Source organism: Sinocyclocheilus grahami, unplaced genomic scaffold (genome assembly GCF_001515645.1).
Source record: "Sinocyclocheilus grahami isolate Dianchi unplaced genomic scaffold, SAMN03320097.WGS_v1.1 scaffold730.1, whole genome shotgun sequence".
NCBI classification, from domain to species: domain Eukaryota; kingdom Metazoa; phylum Chordata; class Actinopteri; order Cypriniformes; family Cyprinidae; genus Sinocyclocheilus; species Sinocyclocheilus grahami.
Window position 1 is genome coordinate 309955 of NW_015505909.1, and position 17571 is coordinate 327525.

At 41.0% G+C, this 17571-nt stretch overlaps 2 protein-coding genes across 11 annotated transcripts in view; both read left to right on the forward strand.

Annotated features, from left to right (window-relative positions):
* The window catches only part of epb41l2 (erythrocyte membrane protein band 4.1 like 2), a 56576-nt gene that overhangs the window by 20999 nt on the left and 18006 nt on the right, over positions 1 to 17571 (forward strand). For 5 of the 10 annotated variants that reach the window (XM_016244682.1, XM_016244679.1, XM_016244687.1 and 2 more), the window contains exons 9-15: positions 3078 to 3230; positions 3322 to 3419; positions 4037 to 4209; positions 10935 to 11020; positions 16162 to 16236; positions 16356 to 16385; positions 17104 to 17163. In XM_016244682.1, the coding sequence (XP_016100168.1) occupies positions 3078 to 3230; positions 3322 to 3419; positions 4037 to 4209; positions 10935 to 11020; positions 16162 to 16236; positions 16356 to 16385; positions 17104 to 17163 (675 nt within the window). The remainder of the gene's footprint in view (positions 1 to 3077; positions 3231 to 3321; positions 3420 to 4036; positions 4210 to 10934; positions 11021 to 16161; positions 16237 to 16355; positions 16386 to 17103; positions 17164 to 17571) is intronic. The other 5 variants (XM_016244681.1, XM_016244685.1, XM_016244684.1 and 2 more) reach the window with 3 other exon arrangements.
* LOC107560493 (band 4.1-like protein 3) lies at positions 14719 to 16030 on the forward strand. The gene has a single exon (XM_016244692.1). The coding sequence runs from the start codon at positions 15011 to 15013 to the stop codon at positions 15635 to 15637; it is 627 nt and encodes a 208-aa protein (XP_016100178.1). The 5' UTR covers positions 14719 to 15010; the 3' UTR covers positions 15638 to 16030.

A 17571-nucleotide genomic window follows, 5' to 3' on the forward strand; every position in this document is an offset into this window, starting at 1 on the left:
AAAAAAAAAAAAAAAAAAACACAATTACTAACATATACAATTCTAAATATTAATAAACAAAATCTAGTAGTACATCAATGGTGCTAAAATAACACTTGTGTTAGTCTAGTTCTGTCTGTCAGGGAATGTTGTAAATGGCAAATCACACTCTAAAGGTAGTCTTCTGTTCCTGTATAATGTTTACACTAAGGTTGTGTGCAGCCTAGTCCTGTTTTTTCTTAAATCGCTCACATTTACAGCACACAATTGTGATCAAGAAAATGTCACAATGCAGAAAACATCTAAATGTTTCTCCACATAGACCCCATTGTCTTTACACACAAATTATTTCTTAATTTTCTGGACATGTTAACGTGGTTTTGTCCCGTGAATCTCTACATGCTGAGGCTCAGCCGCACCTCGCCCGCTCTCCTCCGAGGGTCAGAGTTCACTGGAGGCCTGCGGCTTTCAGCACTTACTGATGCGCTGATGTGTGAGAGATCAGTGAGAGCTGTGTTAGTGTTAAAAGCCTCTCGTGGCGACAGATAGTCTGAGTTCAGTCTGCTATCGGCGCTGTTGATTCCTCTCAGAGCTCACAGACAGATCAATAATCGGTGCTCCACGGCCCAAAAGCCCCGGCAATAAAGATCCATTTAGGACGTTACATAAACACATTCAGATAAGTGCTGCAGTGGCAGGAGTCAGTGCCATGATGGATGTGATTTGCAATTATATATAGTTTGAAGTGATTTATAGTGATTGTGCGTAACATCAGGTGCCAGTTTCTTCTCTGAAGGCCTCGGGAACACTGACCTGCTTTACTTCCAGTGTTATTGTAGAACTGAGCAACGAGTCAGAGTTATTGGAGAAATGGATCAGTCCTAACCCTCTGATTCTCCTCATTTGAGAGTCACACCTGTGATCTTCACGGTCACCTAAAATTTTGAACTTATTTTCTAAATAATACAAATTATTTTTTAATTTTTAAAATTTTGTATTTTGAGATAATTTCATGGTACTAATTAATATTTATGCAATAATTATGATGAATTTCTTCCCATGGAAAATAATACAAATTAAAAAAAATATATATTTTTATATTTCTTTTCAATCAATGCAGTATTTCATGTTAAAATGGTGTCTATGCTTTTAAAATCAAATTTTTTAAGCCTGATTAGTGCCATCTGGTGGGAGTAAAATAAGAAAAACATCTGCAAATCCATGGTTTAGCCCATATAGTTCCTATATAAAAGGCCTATAAACTCTCTAATTGTTTTTAGACATAAAAACTTATTTTTATTAAATTGTGGGTTTAGATATATATTTAGACATTCTCAAAGACAACTTTTTGTAAAGGTTTAGATTTTTATTTTTTTTTAAAAGTTGATTTGAAGCGTCAGTTTTTGAATTATTATTACTACAGTCAAACCTGAACATCTACAAAAATGAACAGGAATGTTTTATTAGAGCTTAATTCTTCTGCGTCTGATCTGATTGTGGCAGATTTGTTTCAGATTCTCTGTTTTTGTCGATTTCCCATTCATTTCCTATGGTCGGTCATTTTTGACCGAAGACCACAAGTGTGACTATTTATTTAAAAAATTTTTGCAGCCACTTAGCATGCTCGAATCATGCCCTCATATTTTTTGTGTGTTCACATTTCAAATGCCATAAGTCAACAAGTTTCGTACCATTCCGATGAAGCTGTGATTTAAAAGAGGGTTAAAGGCGTGGTTCACTGTTTTTTTTCCTAGGCTTTATTGTGTTTATGGGGTGCAGTCTAACATATTAATGCTTAGTTAAAAAAAAAACACATTATTTTTCATATAATTTACCTTTATTCCACACCGAACGGTCTCTTCTCTAAGAAACGGGCTGATCTTTTCCTGTTTTTATGAAGCCCCTCCCTCAGATGGGCTCTGATTGGTTAGCTAGCTCAATGTGTTGTGATTGGCTAAACCGCGTCTAGTGCGTGTCTAAATGCCCCTCACCTCAGCGGCATGTGCTCCGGTTGTATTGTAAACAACGGCATCGTTAATATCGCTTATCATTTTGAGCTCGATTGAGAAGCAGAGGATATTATTGAAGAGGATCGTTCAGAACCTGTGCAAGCACAGCTTTTAATGGTAGGCCTATGTTTTTAGTTTTTTGTTGTCTCATACTTTGATACGCTGTTATTTGTAAATGCTACTGCTTCTGTTAGCTTTTAAAATATAGGTTTTATCCTGATTAAAGCTTTAATATAGTACAGCAACTGTATGCACGCTTCTCATGGAAATAAGTGTATAATTGGAACAGTTCATTGTTGGAGCTGAGCTGAGCTGAATGAGAGAGAGAGAGAGCGTGTGCAGAGCAGGGGACGCGAGGAACACTATTGAGAACCGCTGCTTTTGAACATTGATTTTGAAACTTGTGAATCCATTAGAATCGTTAGAAGACAGAATCGCGATTCGTATATAAACAGATTTTTACGTGCACCTCTAGTTTTCTCTTCCTCTTCTCTAAAGCAGCGCAGGCCTCGCCCCCTTTGCTGCCTTTTCCCGAGTGCGGGGATTATCTGGGTTTGTGATGTCACGAACCCGGGAAGTAACTCGTTGTAGTCCCTACCAGCCGTTTTTGTAGGCATTAAACTGCCAGAATTTTAAAAGACGATATCTCCGTTTGCATTGTACTTTCAGCTTTGTAACTTTGCAGATATTGTTTATGCTCAAACAGCAACATTACACACTAACTAACGTTAAAAAAGTGAAATCACAATGAACCACCCCTTTAAAACAGAATAAACCAGTGTTTCCTGAAGCTGTCAGGGCAAAACACAACATGATCACATCTAACCATTCACACACAATCAAGTTTTGATTTTATTTGCATGTGACGGAAGGCTTTCTGAATGACATAATTCGTTTATGGCTTAAAATATCCCGACACTATCCAGATCTGAAATGCGTGTTGATGCTGGTGTCTCAAAGATCTGAGAGGAGAGTGGCTGCCTTTGTTTTTCTACTCGTTATTCAGATTCACTCAGCTTTTACTGATGTGTGAGCAGATCTTGTGCTGGAAGTGGATGTGAATGTTTTTCATGTCCTCTCTTTTCCCAGGACTCTGAGGGAGTGGATATCATGCTGGGAGTGTGTGCAAACGGTTTGTTAATCTATAAGGATCGTCTGCGGATAAACCGCTTTGCTTGGCCCAAAATCCTCAAGATCTCTTACAAACGCAGTAACTTCTACATCAAGATCAGGCCGGGAGAGGTACGACTGAGCAAAAAACTGAGTCTGAGGCTGATGACAATCTCTGTGTCTGTAATGCTGATATTGATAAGGTGATTTATGTGTGTCTCAGGCCGAGCAGTTTGAGAGCACCGTCGGCTTCAAGCTGCCCAACCACCGGGCCGCCAAAAGAGTTTGGAAAGTCTGTGTTGAACACCACACCTTCTTCAGGTAAACATATCAGCAATACAACAGAGTTTTTGGAGATTTGAGGTGCTTCAGGTGGCTGCTGCCTCACAGGACCTGAATCTATCCTGTGTGTGTGTGTGTGTGTGTGTGAGAGAGAGAGTGTGTGTGTGTGTGTGTGTGTGTGTGTGTGTGTGTGTGAGAGTGAGTGTGTGAGTGAGAGAGAGAGTGTGTGAGTGAGAGAGAGTGTGTGAGAGAGAGAGGGGGTGTGTGAGTGAGAGAGAGGGGGTGTGTGAGTGAGAGAGGGGGTGTGTGTGTGTGAGTGAGAGAGAGAGTGTGTGTGTGTGAGTGAGAGAGAGAGGGTGTGTGTGTGAGAGAGAGAGAGATAGTGTGTGTGTGTGTGTGTGAGTGATTGTGTGTGTACAGGTTTTTCTATACCGGTGGGGCCTTAAACCTGAAAAAAACTTTTTTTATTGCAATAAAACCCTTTTCTCCAGCTGTCGGTTGCCTTTTCTGCCACTTTGTGGACTGATGTCAGTAATGGATCACGTCACGACTTGATTTGGAGAGAAAGAGAATAATGGGTGTCTGAGCTCATGTAGAGACAGTACTGTGTGTGTAGTGCAAGTCCTCTGAGCGCTGCTGTCTGTCTCTGTTCACAGGTTGGTTTCTCCTGAACAGCCCACCAAGACCAAGTTCCTGACTCTGGGCTCTAAGTTCCGCTACAGCGGCAGAACGCAGGCGCAGACGCGACAGGCCAGCACCCTCATCGACCGGCCCACGCCCTACTTCCAGCGCACCTCCAGCAAACGCATCTCTCGCAGTCTTGATGGAGGTATCGCACTTCATTTGCTCGGTCTGTGTGTCACAGGAACACTTGGTCTTGTTTCCAGCTGAAGTGAAGCATGAGTTCTGCCTCACTAAATGAAAACAGCTAGTCCCTTCCCCGTTCTGTGCTCGAGTCAGTGTTGTGTCGGGCTGGTTGTGATGCTCAGACACACACAACAATGTTTTAATAACCCTTCACATGTTCAAATCTAGTTTTTCTTGACACATGTGCCCTTTAATTGGAATTGAAATTATGGGCTGGGCAATATAGCTTTTATATTTATACCTTTTTAAAAATGATATCTCCAGATCTTTCCACATTTTGATGATATTCAGTATATATCTTGAATATCGATTTTGCAATTGCTTTCTCAAAAGTTAAAAAGGTAAAAAATATGTTCACCCATGAAAAAAAGTACAAATAGTTTATTGCAAAATCAGGGCTAGTTCAAAAAAATCTAGACAGTAATCTCTTACTGCTTTTTTTCTGAATCACCAAACTAAAGAGGAACAGGAATACAAATAGGGTACCACTGTACTAATATAACAATATGAAATACAAAAATTATACAAAGTGCAGTCTTTCTTACCAAAAGCTGTGGTTGCTGTAACGGCAAAAAAAAAAAAAGACAAAAAGAGACAAATAAGACAAAGCGAGAAAAGAGCGCTCCCTTTAACATCACTGAAGCTGTCAATCACTTAAGCGTTATAATCAATGAATCTCTTATTTACTTTGTTAGTTGAGACACGCTGACTGACTAAAACACATCTGATTGGTGCTCAACAGAAATGTCTGTAATTGGCTACAGTGGTCAGTGCTTCACAAAGCTTTGACGCTCTTCACAGAGTGCAAACACACACACAGGAGTTTAAAAGCAACGGCTGTCAGAGTTGTGGGACAAAAAAGGGGTGTTAGATTGACTTAAGTGTAAGCTGAACCTTTAATATTCAGCAGAATTATCGCAATAATATCCCTAATATTTGATGTATAGCCCAGCCCAATTGGAAATACACTTAGCCAAAGCTGGGTGCTAAAATTATTTATTTTTGTGTAATATTTTCAAACATATAAAGTGTTGCCTGTGATGTGTGTTCAGGCCATGGTTGAGCTCTGTGTGTGTGTGTTTGTGTTTGTGTGTTCGTCAGTGCCCTCACACAAACACACACAGGAAGTCTTTTATCTGCTCCCACAAACTCTTTGGTCTCTTAGAAAGGCACTGAGGCACAGCGCCTGTTTTTCTTCAATTCAACATGCCCAAATCTCATCTGTGCCCTCAGAGGAGCAGAAAAACAAGCGTGACGCAACATGTTTGTCAGTGAACTCTTCCCACTTCCAGGTTATGAACTCTTTATCTGCAGGAAATCTCCCAGCAGTGAACGAGGCTCTTCAGCCGAGGTCTGTGTGTGTGTGTGTGTGTGTGTGTGTGTGTTTGTGTGTGTTTGTGTGTGTTTGTGTTTGTGTTTGTGTTTGTGTGTGTGTTTGTGTTTGTGTTTGTGTTTGTGTGTGTGTTTGTGTTTGTGTTTGTGTTTGTTTGTGTGTGTGTGTGTGTGTGTGTGTGTGTGTACTAGTTTAACCTACATTATGGGGTCCAAACTTGGGTAGTAAAACCTGAAATCAGCTGCAGCAGTCCTCCTGAATAAGACTGATTAATAAACACTAAATAATTGAGATGTAAAAATGCAGATATGTTTCTGTGGGGTCAGCTTCAGGGTGAAACACCAGCCTCACCGTCATTTGAGCTTTTCTTAATGATATAAAAACAACGGACCCTTCAGCTCTGAACTGAAAGCGTTAGCTCCGTGATAAATGAGTGACCTACACTGAGTAAATCACCACTCCTGTGAATGGGGCTTCAGTGTTTATTATGCATGTTATTCACCTCTCGTTTGTCATGATTTTTCTCTATATGAATGAACCCTGATTGGTTTGTCTGCGGTTTGTCCATCGCTGCTGTTCTCGTGTCTGAGGAGTGATCTTGTGTTGTATTGTTGTGTCCGCGTGCATGAATAGATGTAGCCGCATTGTCCTGGCTGTCTGCCGTGGACAGACACAGGAAATGAGGGACATCTGTGTCCTGTCTGTGGAGCGAGCAGAGATGAGCTCAGAGGAAATGAGGGTTTTATAGGCAGAACAGAATGAAGCACAGAGCAGTGATACAGCACAGAAAGAGTCCGCATCAGGCTCCACCCCCAAAATGATCATACAGGTCAAATATATATGAAAAAATAAAAAATATGAGCTATGTTTTGACATAGAATCCTCTTGACATTGCAGCAGTTGACTTATTTCGCATGTGTTTTACTCTACTTCTGAGTTTCACATATAATGCAGTTTCAGATTTGTATATCATGTTTCTCAAGGTTAGTTTATAAAGTTAGCAAAGTTTATTTTTTTTGCCCCAAGGAAGGTCCAATAATTGAAAAAATTATAATTTTCCATCCCCATTTTCTCACTCTATGAAAAATGCTCAATTTCAAGGGGCCTTTCCTCTTGCAGAAACCGACGTAAACGCCCACTGCTGTGATTGGCTAACCTCATCTCACTGTAGCCACGCCCTCACGTACAGCGTGTTGTGTGTTTTGATGCTGGAGATGGCAAGCGCTGTGATAGAACCATATATGTGACTCTGGAGCACAAAACCAGTCATAAGGGTCAATTTTTCTGAAATTGAAATGTATGCATCATCTGAAAGCTGAATAAATAATCTTTCCATTGATGTATGGTTTGTTAGGATAGAACAATATTTGAAAATCTGGAATCTGAGGGTGCAAAAAAATCTAAATATTGAGAAAATCATCTTTAAAGTTGTCCAAATGAAGTTGTTAGCAATGCATATTACTAATCAAACATTAAGTTTTGATATATTTACGGTAGGAAATGTACAAAATATCTTCATGGAACATGATCTTTACTTAATATCCTAATGATTTTTGGCATAAAAGAGAAATGTATAATTGTGACCCATACAATGTATTGTTGGCTATTGCCGCAGGACAGGCCGCTCGCAACGCTCTCGCTGGAAGCTCAAACTGACATGCTGGAGACAGAGCAGCTGTCAGAGACGCCTGTCTGCACACGGACCAGACCCTCAGCTCACTGACTATATGAGGGCAAGAAAACAACATTTAACAGAAGAACCCACCATAAACACACACACACACACACACATGCAGTCTATACAAGCAATCCAGATGAATGCACAACTGAATTAAGAACTAAAATCATCTGCACATGATCAGCCATTACGACACATTTCACATATTTGGGCTGCAAATTGAAGGAAAATGCATTTCTGTGTCATGAGTCAGGTGGAACATCCTTATCAAACACCGGCACTCTGCTAGACGAGAATAAAAGAATCAAATATACATATATGTGACTCTGGAGCACAAAACCAGTCATAAGGGTCAATTTTTCTGAAATTGAAATGTATGCATCATCTGAAAGCTGAATAAATAATCTTTCCATTGATGTATGGTTTGTTAGGATAGAACAATATTTGAAAATCTGGAATCTGAGGGTGCAAAAAAATCTAAATATTGAGAAAATCATCTTTAAAGTTGTCCAAATGAAGTTGTTAGCAATGCATATTACTAATCAAACATTAAGTTTTGATATATTTACGGTAGGAAATGTACAAAATATCTTCATGGAACATGATCTTTACTTAATATCCTAATGATTTTTGGCATAAAAGAGAAATGTATAATTGTGACCCATACAATGTATTGTTGGCTATTGCTACAAATATCCCCCAGCGACTCAACACTGCTTCTGTGCTGCAGGTTCACAAATATGTTTGAGCCCGAGATGGAAGAAATTGCAACAGTCTGTTTTCAGTGTGGGGATTGCTTTTGATTGCTTAATTTCTTAATTTTCAGTATATAGTTTTTGAAGGACTACTGTTACTTGTGTTACAAAAGTCGCTGCAGCTTAAGTAGGTTTGAGAAATTAGATTGTTTCTCATTCATTTGCCAACACGTGGTTGCAACTTTCATGCTTTCATGCTTGGTGTTTTAATAGCATTAAACGCTGGTTTGACATTTATTACAAACACACTATAAGATTCAAAATAAATGCGCTGACCTGCGTTTCCTCAATGTTTGGCACTGCTGTATCTTTCAATAAAAGCTTTGGTGAAAAACCGGCAGCATGTTTAGAATAATTCACAAAACAGTCCGTTGTGGAATGTGAACAATAAATGAAACCTTTATCTTTCAGTCGCTCAGGCCATTAAAAATAAACCTCAGCCATGCATTTCTAATGCTCAGAGCTTTAGGAAGGCTGTGTAAAGTTTTCTTTTTCCCACTGACAGAACAGTGTTTGAGTTCAACGGCCTTACTCAACAGTGTGATCAGTATGGCTCTTGTGATTGATGACACACTCATGTTTTAAATCGTGAGTGGAGATTGTAAACGCATGCGGGCCGCTCCCCATCGAGTCATGTGCAGCCGCTATGAACACTGATGCTCCTCTCCTTTAAGATGACCCCGTTTTCCTCCTGCTGGGAATCCAGTCAGGGCCGTGTTGTTTTAATGATGTTGAGATCCCTGGTGGAAGCGCGGGGAACTGCGGGTGGCCCAGTTCTGCTGCGTCTCAGAGCTGTCGCAGAGTGACCTGATGAAACGGACGTCCCAGCAGCGCAGGCTACATTAGCCTACTTTCACACAGATCAATCCAGGTCATGCCGATGCGGAGAGGTAGCGCTCACATGTTCTTCTGTACTGTCGGATCCATTATCCACAGGCTCCTAATGGAGAGCGGCGGTGCTGCTGTGAATCTCACGGGGTGTAGTGCACGTTTGAGTGTTAGTACTCCATTTTCAGAAGTGTGTAGTGCATTCGAGAACACTGTCCCATAAGAATGCTTACATAAACCATGTCCAGATTGTGTGTGTGTGTGTGTGTGTGTGTGTGTGTGTGAGAGAGTGTGTGTGTGTGTGTGTGTGTGTGTGTGAGTGTGTGAGTGTGTGAGTGTGTGAGTGTGTGTGTGTGTGTGTGTGTGTGTGTGTGTGTGTGTGTGAGAGAGTGTGTGTGTGTGAGTGTGTGATTGATGTCTTTGGATGTAAATGTCATTTGACCGCAAGGGCTTTAGAGTCCCAGCTGAGGTTTTGGCCATGTTTGGAATGAAATACTGGATTACTGCATACTGTGCAGTATACTGTATACTACCATGTTTTTTTAGTTTATGAAAGCAACATTAAATGTTTTAAATCGTAGCGTATGCAATATTGTAGGTGCCTGAGCACATCACATCTATATTTAATTCGATAAGTAGGAACGGTTATGTTTATTTTACATGAAGTCAAATTTGTGTTTCTGAAATCTTAGAAATCAAGAAAGAGGAAAAGTCCTGGCTGATATTAATTCTGCTTCATTCTCTGACTGGGAATGGAAGTTGTATTCATAATAATGTGTTCTCATTGTACACTTCATGTTTTGGCAGATGTAGTTGGTAGTCTGGATGCACTGTCACAGAAATCACTGCTTACTGCAGAATAAAGCCGGACCGTAACTGTTTCTCATGGGGCCTGAGGTCATTTCAGCATTTACAGAGTGTATATATATATATATATATATATATATATAGTTATTGCCATCCAAATCCAGTGTTTTTCTCCCAATTTCTGACTAAATTACCTTCTGTTTTTGACAGACGCCAAGGTCGTGTGGTCTTTTAACTGCCGTCTGAATCCACATCTCTGAGTTTACAAGAAGGGATCGATCCAAAAGTCATTTCGTAAACTATTTTTGACCGCTGCCAAGCCCTGTAGAGTAACTGTTGCTCTTCTGCAATGCATACGCATGGATGCTTTCATTGCTCAAATGCTGGAAACCGCTTAGAAGAATACAGTGTGAGAACAGCGAGTGCGATCTTTAAAGAAGAAAAGAAACGAGAACAAAATCACAAACTTTTGAAATGGGTCATTATTATAATGATATTATACATTAATTATTATAGACATTTATGTAAATTAGAGCTTGCACAAATTATTTTACTAGTCAAACATGTAGCTGGGTCAAATGTTTAACTTCTTGTAAATAATAGTTTGCATTAAATAATTTCTACTAATTTCCACATTTTTTAAATCACATGCATCATAGTGCTTCAGTTTTTCCTAATTTTTTAAAATAGGATATTTAAATAATCAAATAATAAACAGGGTATTATTTTCATATTAGTAAATAAAGTATGAATTTATTAATTGTCCAAGCAGTAACAGACAAACAGCTGTTTACAGCTGACAGTCATGTGACTGATTATGTGAGCAGTAGAGTAGATTTGTATTAGTTAAAAATTATTTTGGGTACAAAATGTATGCCATCCTGTTCCAGCTGAGGTGTTTATGAATTGATTTTTAATAAACCCAATGTTTAATGATAAGTGTTTAGTCATACAGTGGCATCTGAGATCACTGTTTCAGATTCAGAATTCAGCATTTTTCAATAAAAATGAAAGAATTGTCCAACATAACAGCTTGAGGTGAAAAGTTTAATTGAAAAATAAACATGAATGTGAGAAGGTCTTATTTACTTACATTTGATTAGTCACCTGGAAATAGTGCACATCTTCATTTCAAAATCCCACAACTGTTCAAAGGGTTTAAATGGAAAAAAAAAAGTCTCAGATATTCTGTGTTTTCTGACAGCACTGTTTAAAGATATGAACGAATGGACTACTGGCTAACGGTATGTTTCTGTGTGTGTGTGTGTGTGTGTGTGTGGCGGCAGCTCCTGTGGTGAACGTGAGTGATTACAGTCAAGCTGCAGGTGCTGGAGAAAACGGCCCGGCTCTGGAGCTCAGCTCCGACTCTAAGGTGAGAAAGATCTCTTCATCACTTTCATCACAGTCCTCAGGTCTACAGGAGGTGCCCTGGAACAATAACTAGCTATTACTCCTGCTCAGATGTTAAACGTACAGATCCACTCGTACTGCAATGAGTTTCTCTCTTAGGGTAAAATACTTTATTTTTCCCCATTTTTTGTATTGATTCTGGTTTGTTTTGTAGAAATGATAACTCCGAAATGATGCTAAGCCTTGAATCATGCTGCCTAAATGTTTTGTAATACACTGGGATCATCCTCTGTTTGGAGGCACACACATACACGGCTCACTCCGAGTCCAGTTCTTGAACAATACTCAGAGAAACTCAGCCCGTACTGTACGCCTCGAGTCAGTCTGCCACCCAGATGTGACATTTCCCTGCCAGTCAAAGGCCTGTATTCATGGCTTCCGTGAGCCCTGAAGGAGCGCTGGCATTCCTGCCGCAACCTATAGCTCTCACATGAAGAGAGTCTTTCACAGACGCCCTACACGCAAGCCAATGGAGGACTGAAGCGCTTTGAGAACTCATCCTGTCTGTGGAACTGCCCTCAAACGCACACAAACCAATTTGGTGACAATAACAGTGTTATCTAGCCCGTTATTGGCTGTTTCCATGGCGGCCGACATTCCACCCCTCTGCTAGTCACCGGCCTGCTCGTTAGATATGATGTAGGTCCAGCCCACTGAAGAGCTCCTGATTGAGTTACTCTCGTTTAGGACACTGGAATCCAGACAGATGCCTCTGTGTTTCTCTCAGGGCGTTTTCACACTCGATCTGAACCAGAGTTCGCGTTCTCTCCACTTCTCTACGCCGTTGATGTGAATACTGCTGTGACAGCGGTTTACCTGTGTTGCCAGGTAATGGCTTCTTGTTGGGTTTTACTACCAAAATTTGCATCAGGTTCTACTTACCTAAGTCACATCATTACTTCTGCTGTTAGCGTGATCAAATTAGGCCAGATTACTTACTGACTGAACTGTACTGGAGTCCACATGAACCAAACTCAAAGATTGGAATGTGGTTCTTAACCAAAAGAATTGAATTCTGACAGCTAATGACCTCAGAAATACACCAGAATGCCCTCACGCCATTGGTTTTACTACCAAAACTTGACACAGATCAGCACTTGTGGACTTGCAAAAGATGCATCACTAAAGGCTGTTTCTGTGGAGATGAGCAGCTTTATAGTTATTTCACATTTATGTAGCGCTTTATATAATACAGGCTCTTACACATTAATAAACATGAAAATTACTATGTTTTAAATTCACCAATTAACAAATTCATTTTCAGCTGTAAAGCAGCTCTACAGAAGCTCAGAAGCTTCAACTCAGTTTAGATTCAGTTCAGTTACTCTTTCAGTGTTGGAGAGTCCAGTCGACCCTTCGCAAAGACCCGCCCCCTTGTTGAGCATCAGTTCAAGCAGCACGTGAACCGGTCATCTCTTCCTCTTTACTAGTTACAGCACTAAATGAACATCAGGAGGAATCTTGTTTACACACCGTTTTTCAAGTTCAAGTCCACCAACGTTAATCTACTCCAGTCTGGTTTGTTTGTCAGACAAAATGGCAGATTCGGCGTTACGAATGGTCAGATCGCCTGTCAATCAAACTCAAGGCGAAGGGTCAATTATGAAAAGTTCACTTCAGCTCTAAAGCAGCTCTACAGAAGGCAATGTCATAAATCAGTTTAGTTTAGATTTTATCATCCCATAGTGGCAATGCAGTTAAACTGGTAGCATTACTGAATGTTAATATTTTTATACTAAAGTAATGCACCATCGATAGTTGTTTAGTTCGACAAATTAGTCCGGATTGCTTTTAAACCAACAGTGAGCCATAGCCCAGACACTCTTACACTCTCATTGAGAACCGCTTTCACGGCCACTGCAGAAAGCGCATTAGGACATCGAGCGGACTCCACAGCCCAGTGTGAAAACGCCCTCCTCTTTTCTCCTGAGCTTCTGCTCCAATACTCTGCCAGCTTATGTTGTCTAATGACTGAAAAATTTAAGGGGGTCTGAATACTTTCCGTACCCACTGTATATTTATAATTTGTTAAAAAACAAAAACAAAGCAAATTTATTTCACAAAAATTAAGTCAAGACTGTTAAGAATATGATTAATACTGAATAAACAGCCTATAACGTAAGGCTATTAAATAGCAGTCCCAAACTAGTTTTTGTAAATACAATTAAGTTGGTTTGAGCCACCAGTCATTTAAACATATACAAAATGACAAAGTGAAACAACAGTTACCATGGTGAATATACAACACTAACATGAACTGTTAATGAAACGTGGAAACTGCTCCTGAATAGATTAAATGTATCATACCTTTATGCAAATCCTTCCCAGCTAACACATGCAGTACCAGTTATGTGATTTATCGGTACTGTACTTTTATTTCACGCATTGCATGCTCATAGTTTCTGTGCTTTAGTGAAGTGATATACAGCGCAGTGCCACGTTCACGTGTGCTATTGAAGAGTGCGTGCTACGAGCACGGTATAACATCTGGCAGGACAGGATAGTTTGTTTCTCTGATGTGAGAGGCTTTTTATTCCATAACAAGTTATGAAAATAACAATAGAATAATGACACTGACATTAAACCTGTCAACATCTCATCTGACCGCAGATACTGAATCGGGACCGTGCATTTTTCTCAGACACTCTTAACTTAAACTGCATCTGACAGAAGTAGGGTTGGGTATTGTTTTAATTTTATCGATTGCGATTCTGCTTATCGATTCCGATTCTTATCGATTCCTAGTTTAGATTCCAATAAGATGAAAAATCCAATATAAAAAAAATGTCAAACATTTATTCTGTCTTTTTACAAAGCATTCTGTTGCAGCTGAATAACACAAGCAAAAATCAGCAGCCTACAGAACACTGCAAGAGGAATTTTGCCTATGCTTAAAAAAAATACCACTGCAAAAACAACTAGATTAATATACATTTCAAATATTAAAGTGTTAAAGAGAAGTAAACAGTCAGTAATAATATAGGAACAAACAAATCAATTAACAAGATCATAAATAAATACAACTGAACAAAATTTCAGGTACAGAAACTGTATTAAAAGTTTAAAAACACTGCATAGTTTTCTTTTCATAAATAAAATATAGATTAATCAATTAAAGTTATTAAATATATTCAGTCAAGATCAGTGAATGATTTTCTTTTGTTCTTAGATTAACATTAATGACAGGCAGCGCGTTTATTAGGCTGTCTCTTTAACACCGAACGCACGCAGATCTAAAAATACTGTACATGTGTTTTCTTTCTCATCTGCTTACGTTCACGTAAGACAAAAACTGCTGTGTTTATGATGATATACTGACCTAGTTTTCTGCATATTGGTCGACAAATATGAAAGAAGTCAGTTTCGGCCCGGAACAACCTTTTCTACAATGGAAATACACGGAACGGTTCGAGAACGGACACAAACCGGGAACCCGTACCGTGACCTCTGTTCTCTGTGCTCGCGCAAACAAGGGTGCAAGTTCTTTCCGTTCCTGCACTTAAATCGTTTTTAATCACATTAAAATGCAAACGCAGGAATCGTTAAGCAGAATTGAAATGCACGTGTCTTATCGAATACCTGGTTCTTGGAAATTTGGAACCGGTTCTAAAATGGAACCGGTTTTCGATACCCAACCCTAGACAGAAGTGTCAACAGCTTTCATGCACATCTTTTAAAATAAAAGTCTCGCATCAAAAAAACATTCAGAATTTAGTTTTTTGTTGTTTATGCCGTTTCTTTGGCCGTACACTCTGCGACCCACCAGTTGAGAAACACCGGTCTAATGCTTGCCCACCCTCACGCACACACACACTAGCACACCCCTAAATATCAGTCTTTCCTAATGTGTCATCCCTCACACCCCGACCTCGACTCGGCTCGGCTCACTGACTAATGTTGTGTTTCTCTCTCCCTTTCTCTTTCCCCGCGCACTCCACCATGTCTTTTTGCCATGCACATTCCTCTTCCGTTGCATTCTGTCGTTGCACCCACACAGTCTCTCTTCATGTTCCCATTCTCCCCATCCTCCTCCACCCTCTCCTCCCTCCCGCCGACCCTCGACACCATCTCTGAGCTGGATGTGTTATCTGACATCTCCGAGGACGAGCCCGACCTCCACCTCGAGCCTGACTCTGAGCCTCTGAGCTGGCAGGCCCAAGACTCCAGCAGCTGCTCAGCTGGCAGTGGCGAGGGTTTGTCCGCTCCGTCGTTTTCGCCCGCGGAGTGTGTCCCAGGGTCTGAAGAGCTGCAGACCCCCTCAGTGCCCCGCTCCGCCCTGCCCAGGCTGGGTCTGGCCATGCTCAGCTTCTGTAAGGGTCTGCGTCTGCCCTCACTGCTGGATGAGGATGGCTGCATCAGTCTGCCCCTCTCCTCCCCTTCCCTCCTGCCCTCTTTCCTGCTCATCTTCGCCGTCTTCCTCTCCGCCTGCCAGTCGGTGGCGCTGTCTCTGCTGCTGGCGCTGCCTCTGGCCCTGTCCCTGTGCTACCTGGAGCCGAAAGCACTCGCGCGCTTCAGGTCTGCAGAGGTCATGGCTGAGACGAGCTCTCCAGAGGAAATGCAGTGTGACCCCGCCGCCTAAAATGACCCCTGACCGCCCCGTTCCTGTCTCCATGTCTGCCTGCCTCCTAAACGCTACTGTGTGCATTTTGTTGCTGTTTGCCTTTCCCTTTAGCTCTTCCCTTCCAGTGCCAGATTTTCAGTGTGAAATGCAGATTAGTCACTGCGCTCTGATTCTAGCTGTTTAAATCGGCAACATTCCAGTGGGACCCTATTCATAGTCCACATCCTGACTGAAAAAAAAAATCTTTCCCCGCACTTCAGCTGAAGCGTTTATTATATCAGACCTGAACCCGAATCACTCGACCAGCTTTAATCTTACACTAAACAGCAGATTTATACGCATTTTGGATAGATTTCCCTCTTGAGCTTATTATAGTCCTTCAAGTATTTTATAAGAGTCTCAAACAGAAAAGCATGATCTCACTCAGACCAGCCTGTCCCAGAGCTCAGGGCTCGCTCCTTATCACTTTGATTGGGGATTCAGGCCTTCCCATCATCCATTTCACCTTTTCAGACTATCTTGTCCATTATTCCACCAATCAGAGTCCACAGGTGGAGGTCATGGAGAAGCCAAACGCGGATGCAGCCACATCCATCAGCTCTGAAACGGCCTTTGAGGTCTGCTAACCTACCCAGCATGCATTTGTAATCACATTCATATAATTAGCAAAGTCCAGAGGTATCGTAGAACATGTTTTGAACTAATCTTCATCTTTTATCTCCGGCGGCACGAGCAGACGGATGGCGCTGGCGCTCCTGAGAGAAAGGTCTTTCACTTTTGTTTGAGATGCAAATTGTTGTCTTTTTAATTTCATGTTTTTGTCCAGTTGAATGTCGATGGGGTTCTTGCATCATGGTTGTTTGATGATGTGAAATCTTTGCTTTCATTGCTGTGGTGACGGTTGATTGTTTTTATTTGCTTTTGTGCTGGTTATCCTGTGCTTTTTAACTGCAAATGAGGCACAAATCACGTGAGCTCTCTCGAGTAATCAACTGCCTCCAGATTTGATGATTGATTGGCTAAGCAGTGCTAGATTGATGACTTGTGATCAAATGCTGATTTGCCTGTTCGTTGGTTACTTCCAAGAACCCTGATACAGATCCGGAAATCAGTAGTGTCATATATGAACCGAACTGGATCAGCCTAACGTCACATCAGAAAGTCTGAGAGCACATTAAGAATATGAGATTCAAGATTAATTTAAAGCTGGAAGTTGCAACATTTCACTCAAATTGATATGCTGATAATATCATTTGCAATGAAAATAGTTAAAATAAGGATAATAAGGATAAAAATGCACATTAGACGCATTTTCACCATTGCTCTCAGACTTTTGGAGGCATCTGTACATGTGCTGTAATCATTTTCCATTACGACACATTTTCTCCTCATCAGTGATGTTCATCAGATTTGACTCCAGTTCATTACCTTATTATCTGTCTTTTTCCTTTTTGTTCAAATGTGTTCTCATTTTTGATCCACAGAGCAAGTTGAGAGTGCAGGGGGAAAATATATATGTCAGACATAGCAATTTAATGTTGGAGGTTCGTATATAATCAAAGAAAAAGCAACAAAGAAAGAGCAAAAGCATAATGATGGTGGACGTGTCCCCTCTCTGGCTACTGTCCTGGGCTGCCTCTCACTCTTCCTCTTTCAGGCTTTGTGTGCATGCATTAGTGTGTGTGTGTGTGTGTGTGTGTGTGAGTGAGAGTGTGATATAGGAGAGAGAGAGAGAGAGTGTGTGTGAGAGAGAGAGAGTGCGAGAGAGAGAGAGTGTGTGTGAGAGAGAGAGAGAGAGAGTGCGTGAGCGAGAGAGAGAGAGAGAGTGTGTGTGAGCGAGAGAGCGAGTGCGGGAGAGCGAGAGCGAGTGCGAGAGAGCGAGAGCGAGTGCGTGAGAGAGAGAGCGAGTGCGGGAGAGAGAGAGCGAGTGCGTGAGAGAGAGAGCGAGTGCG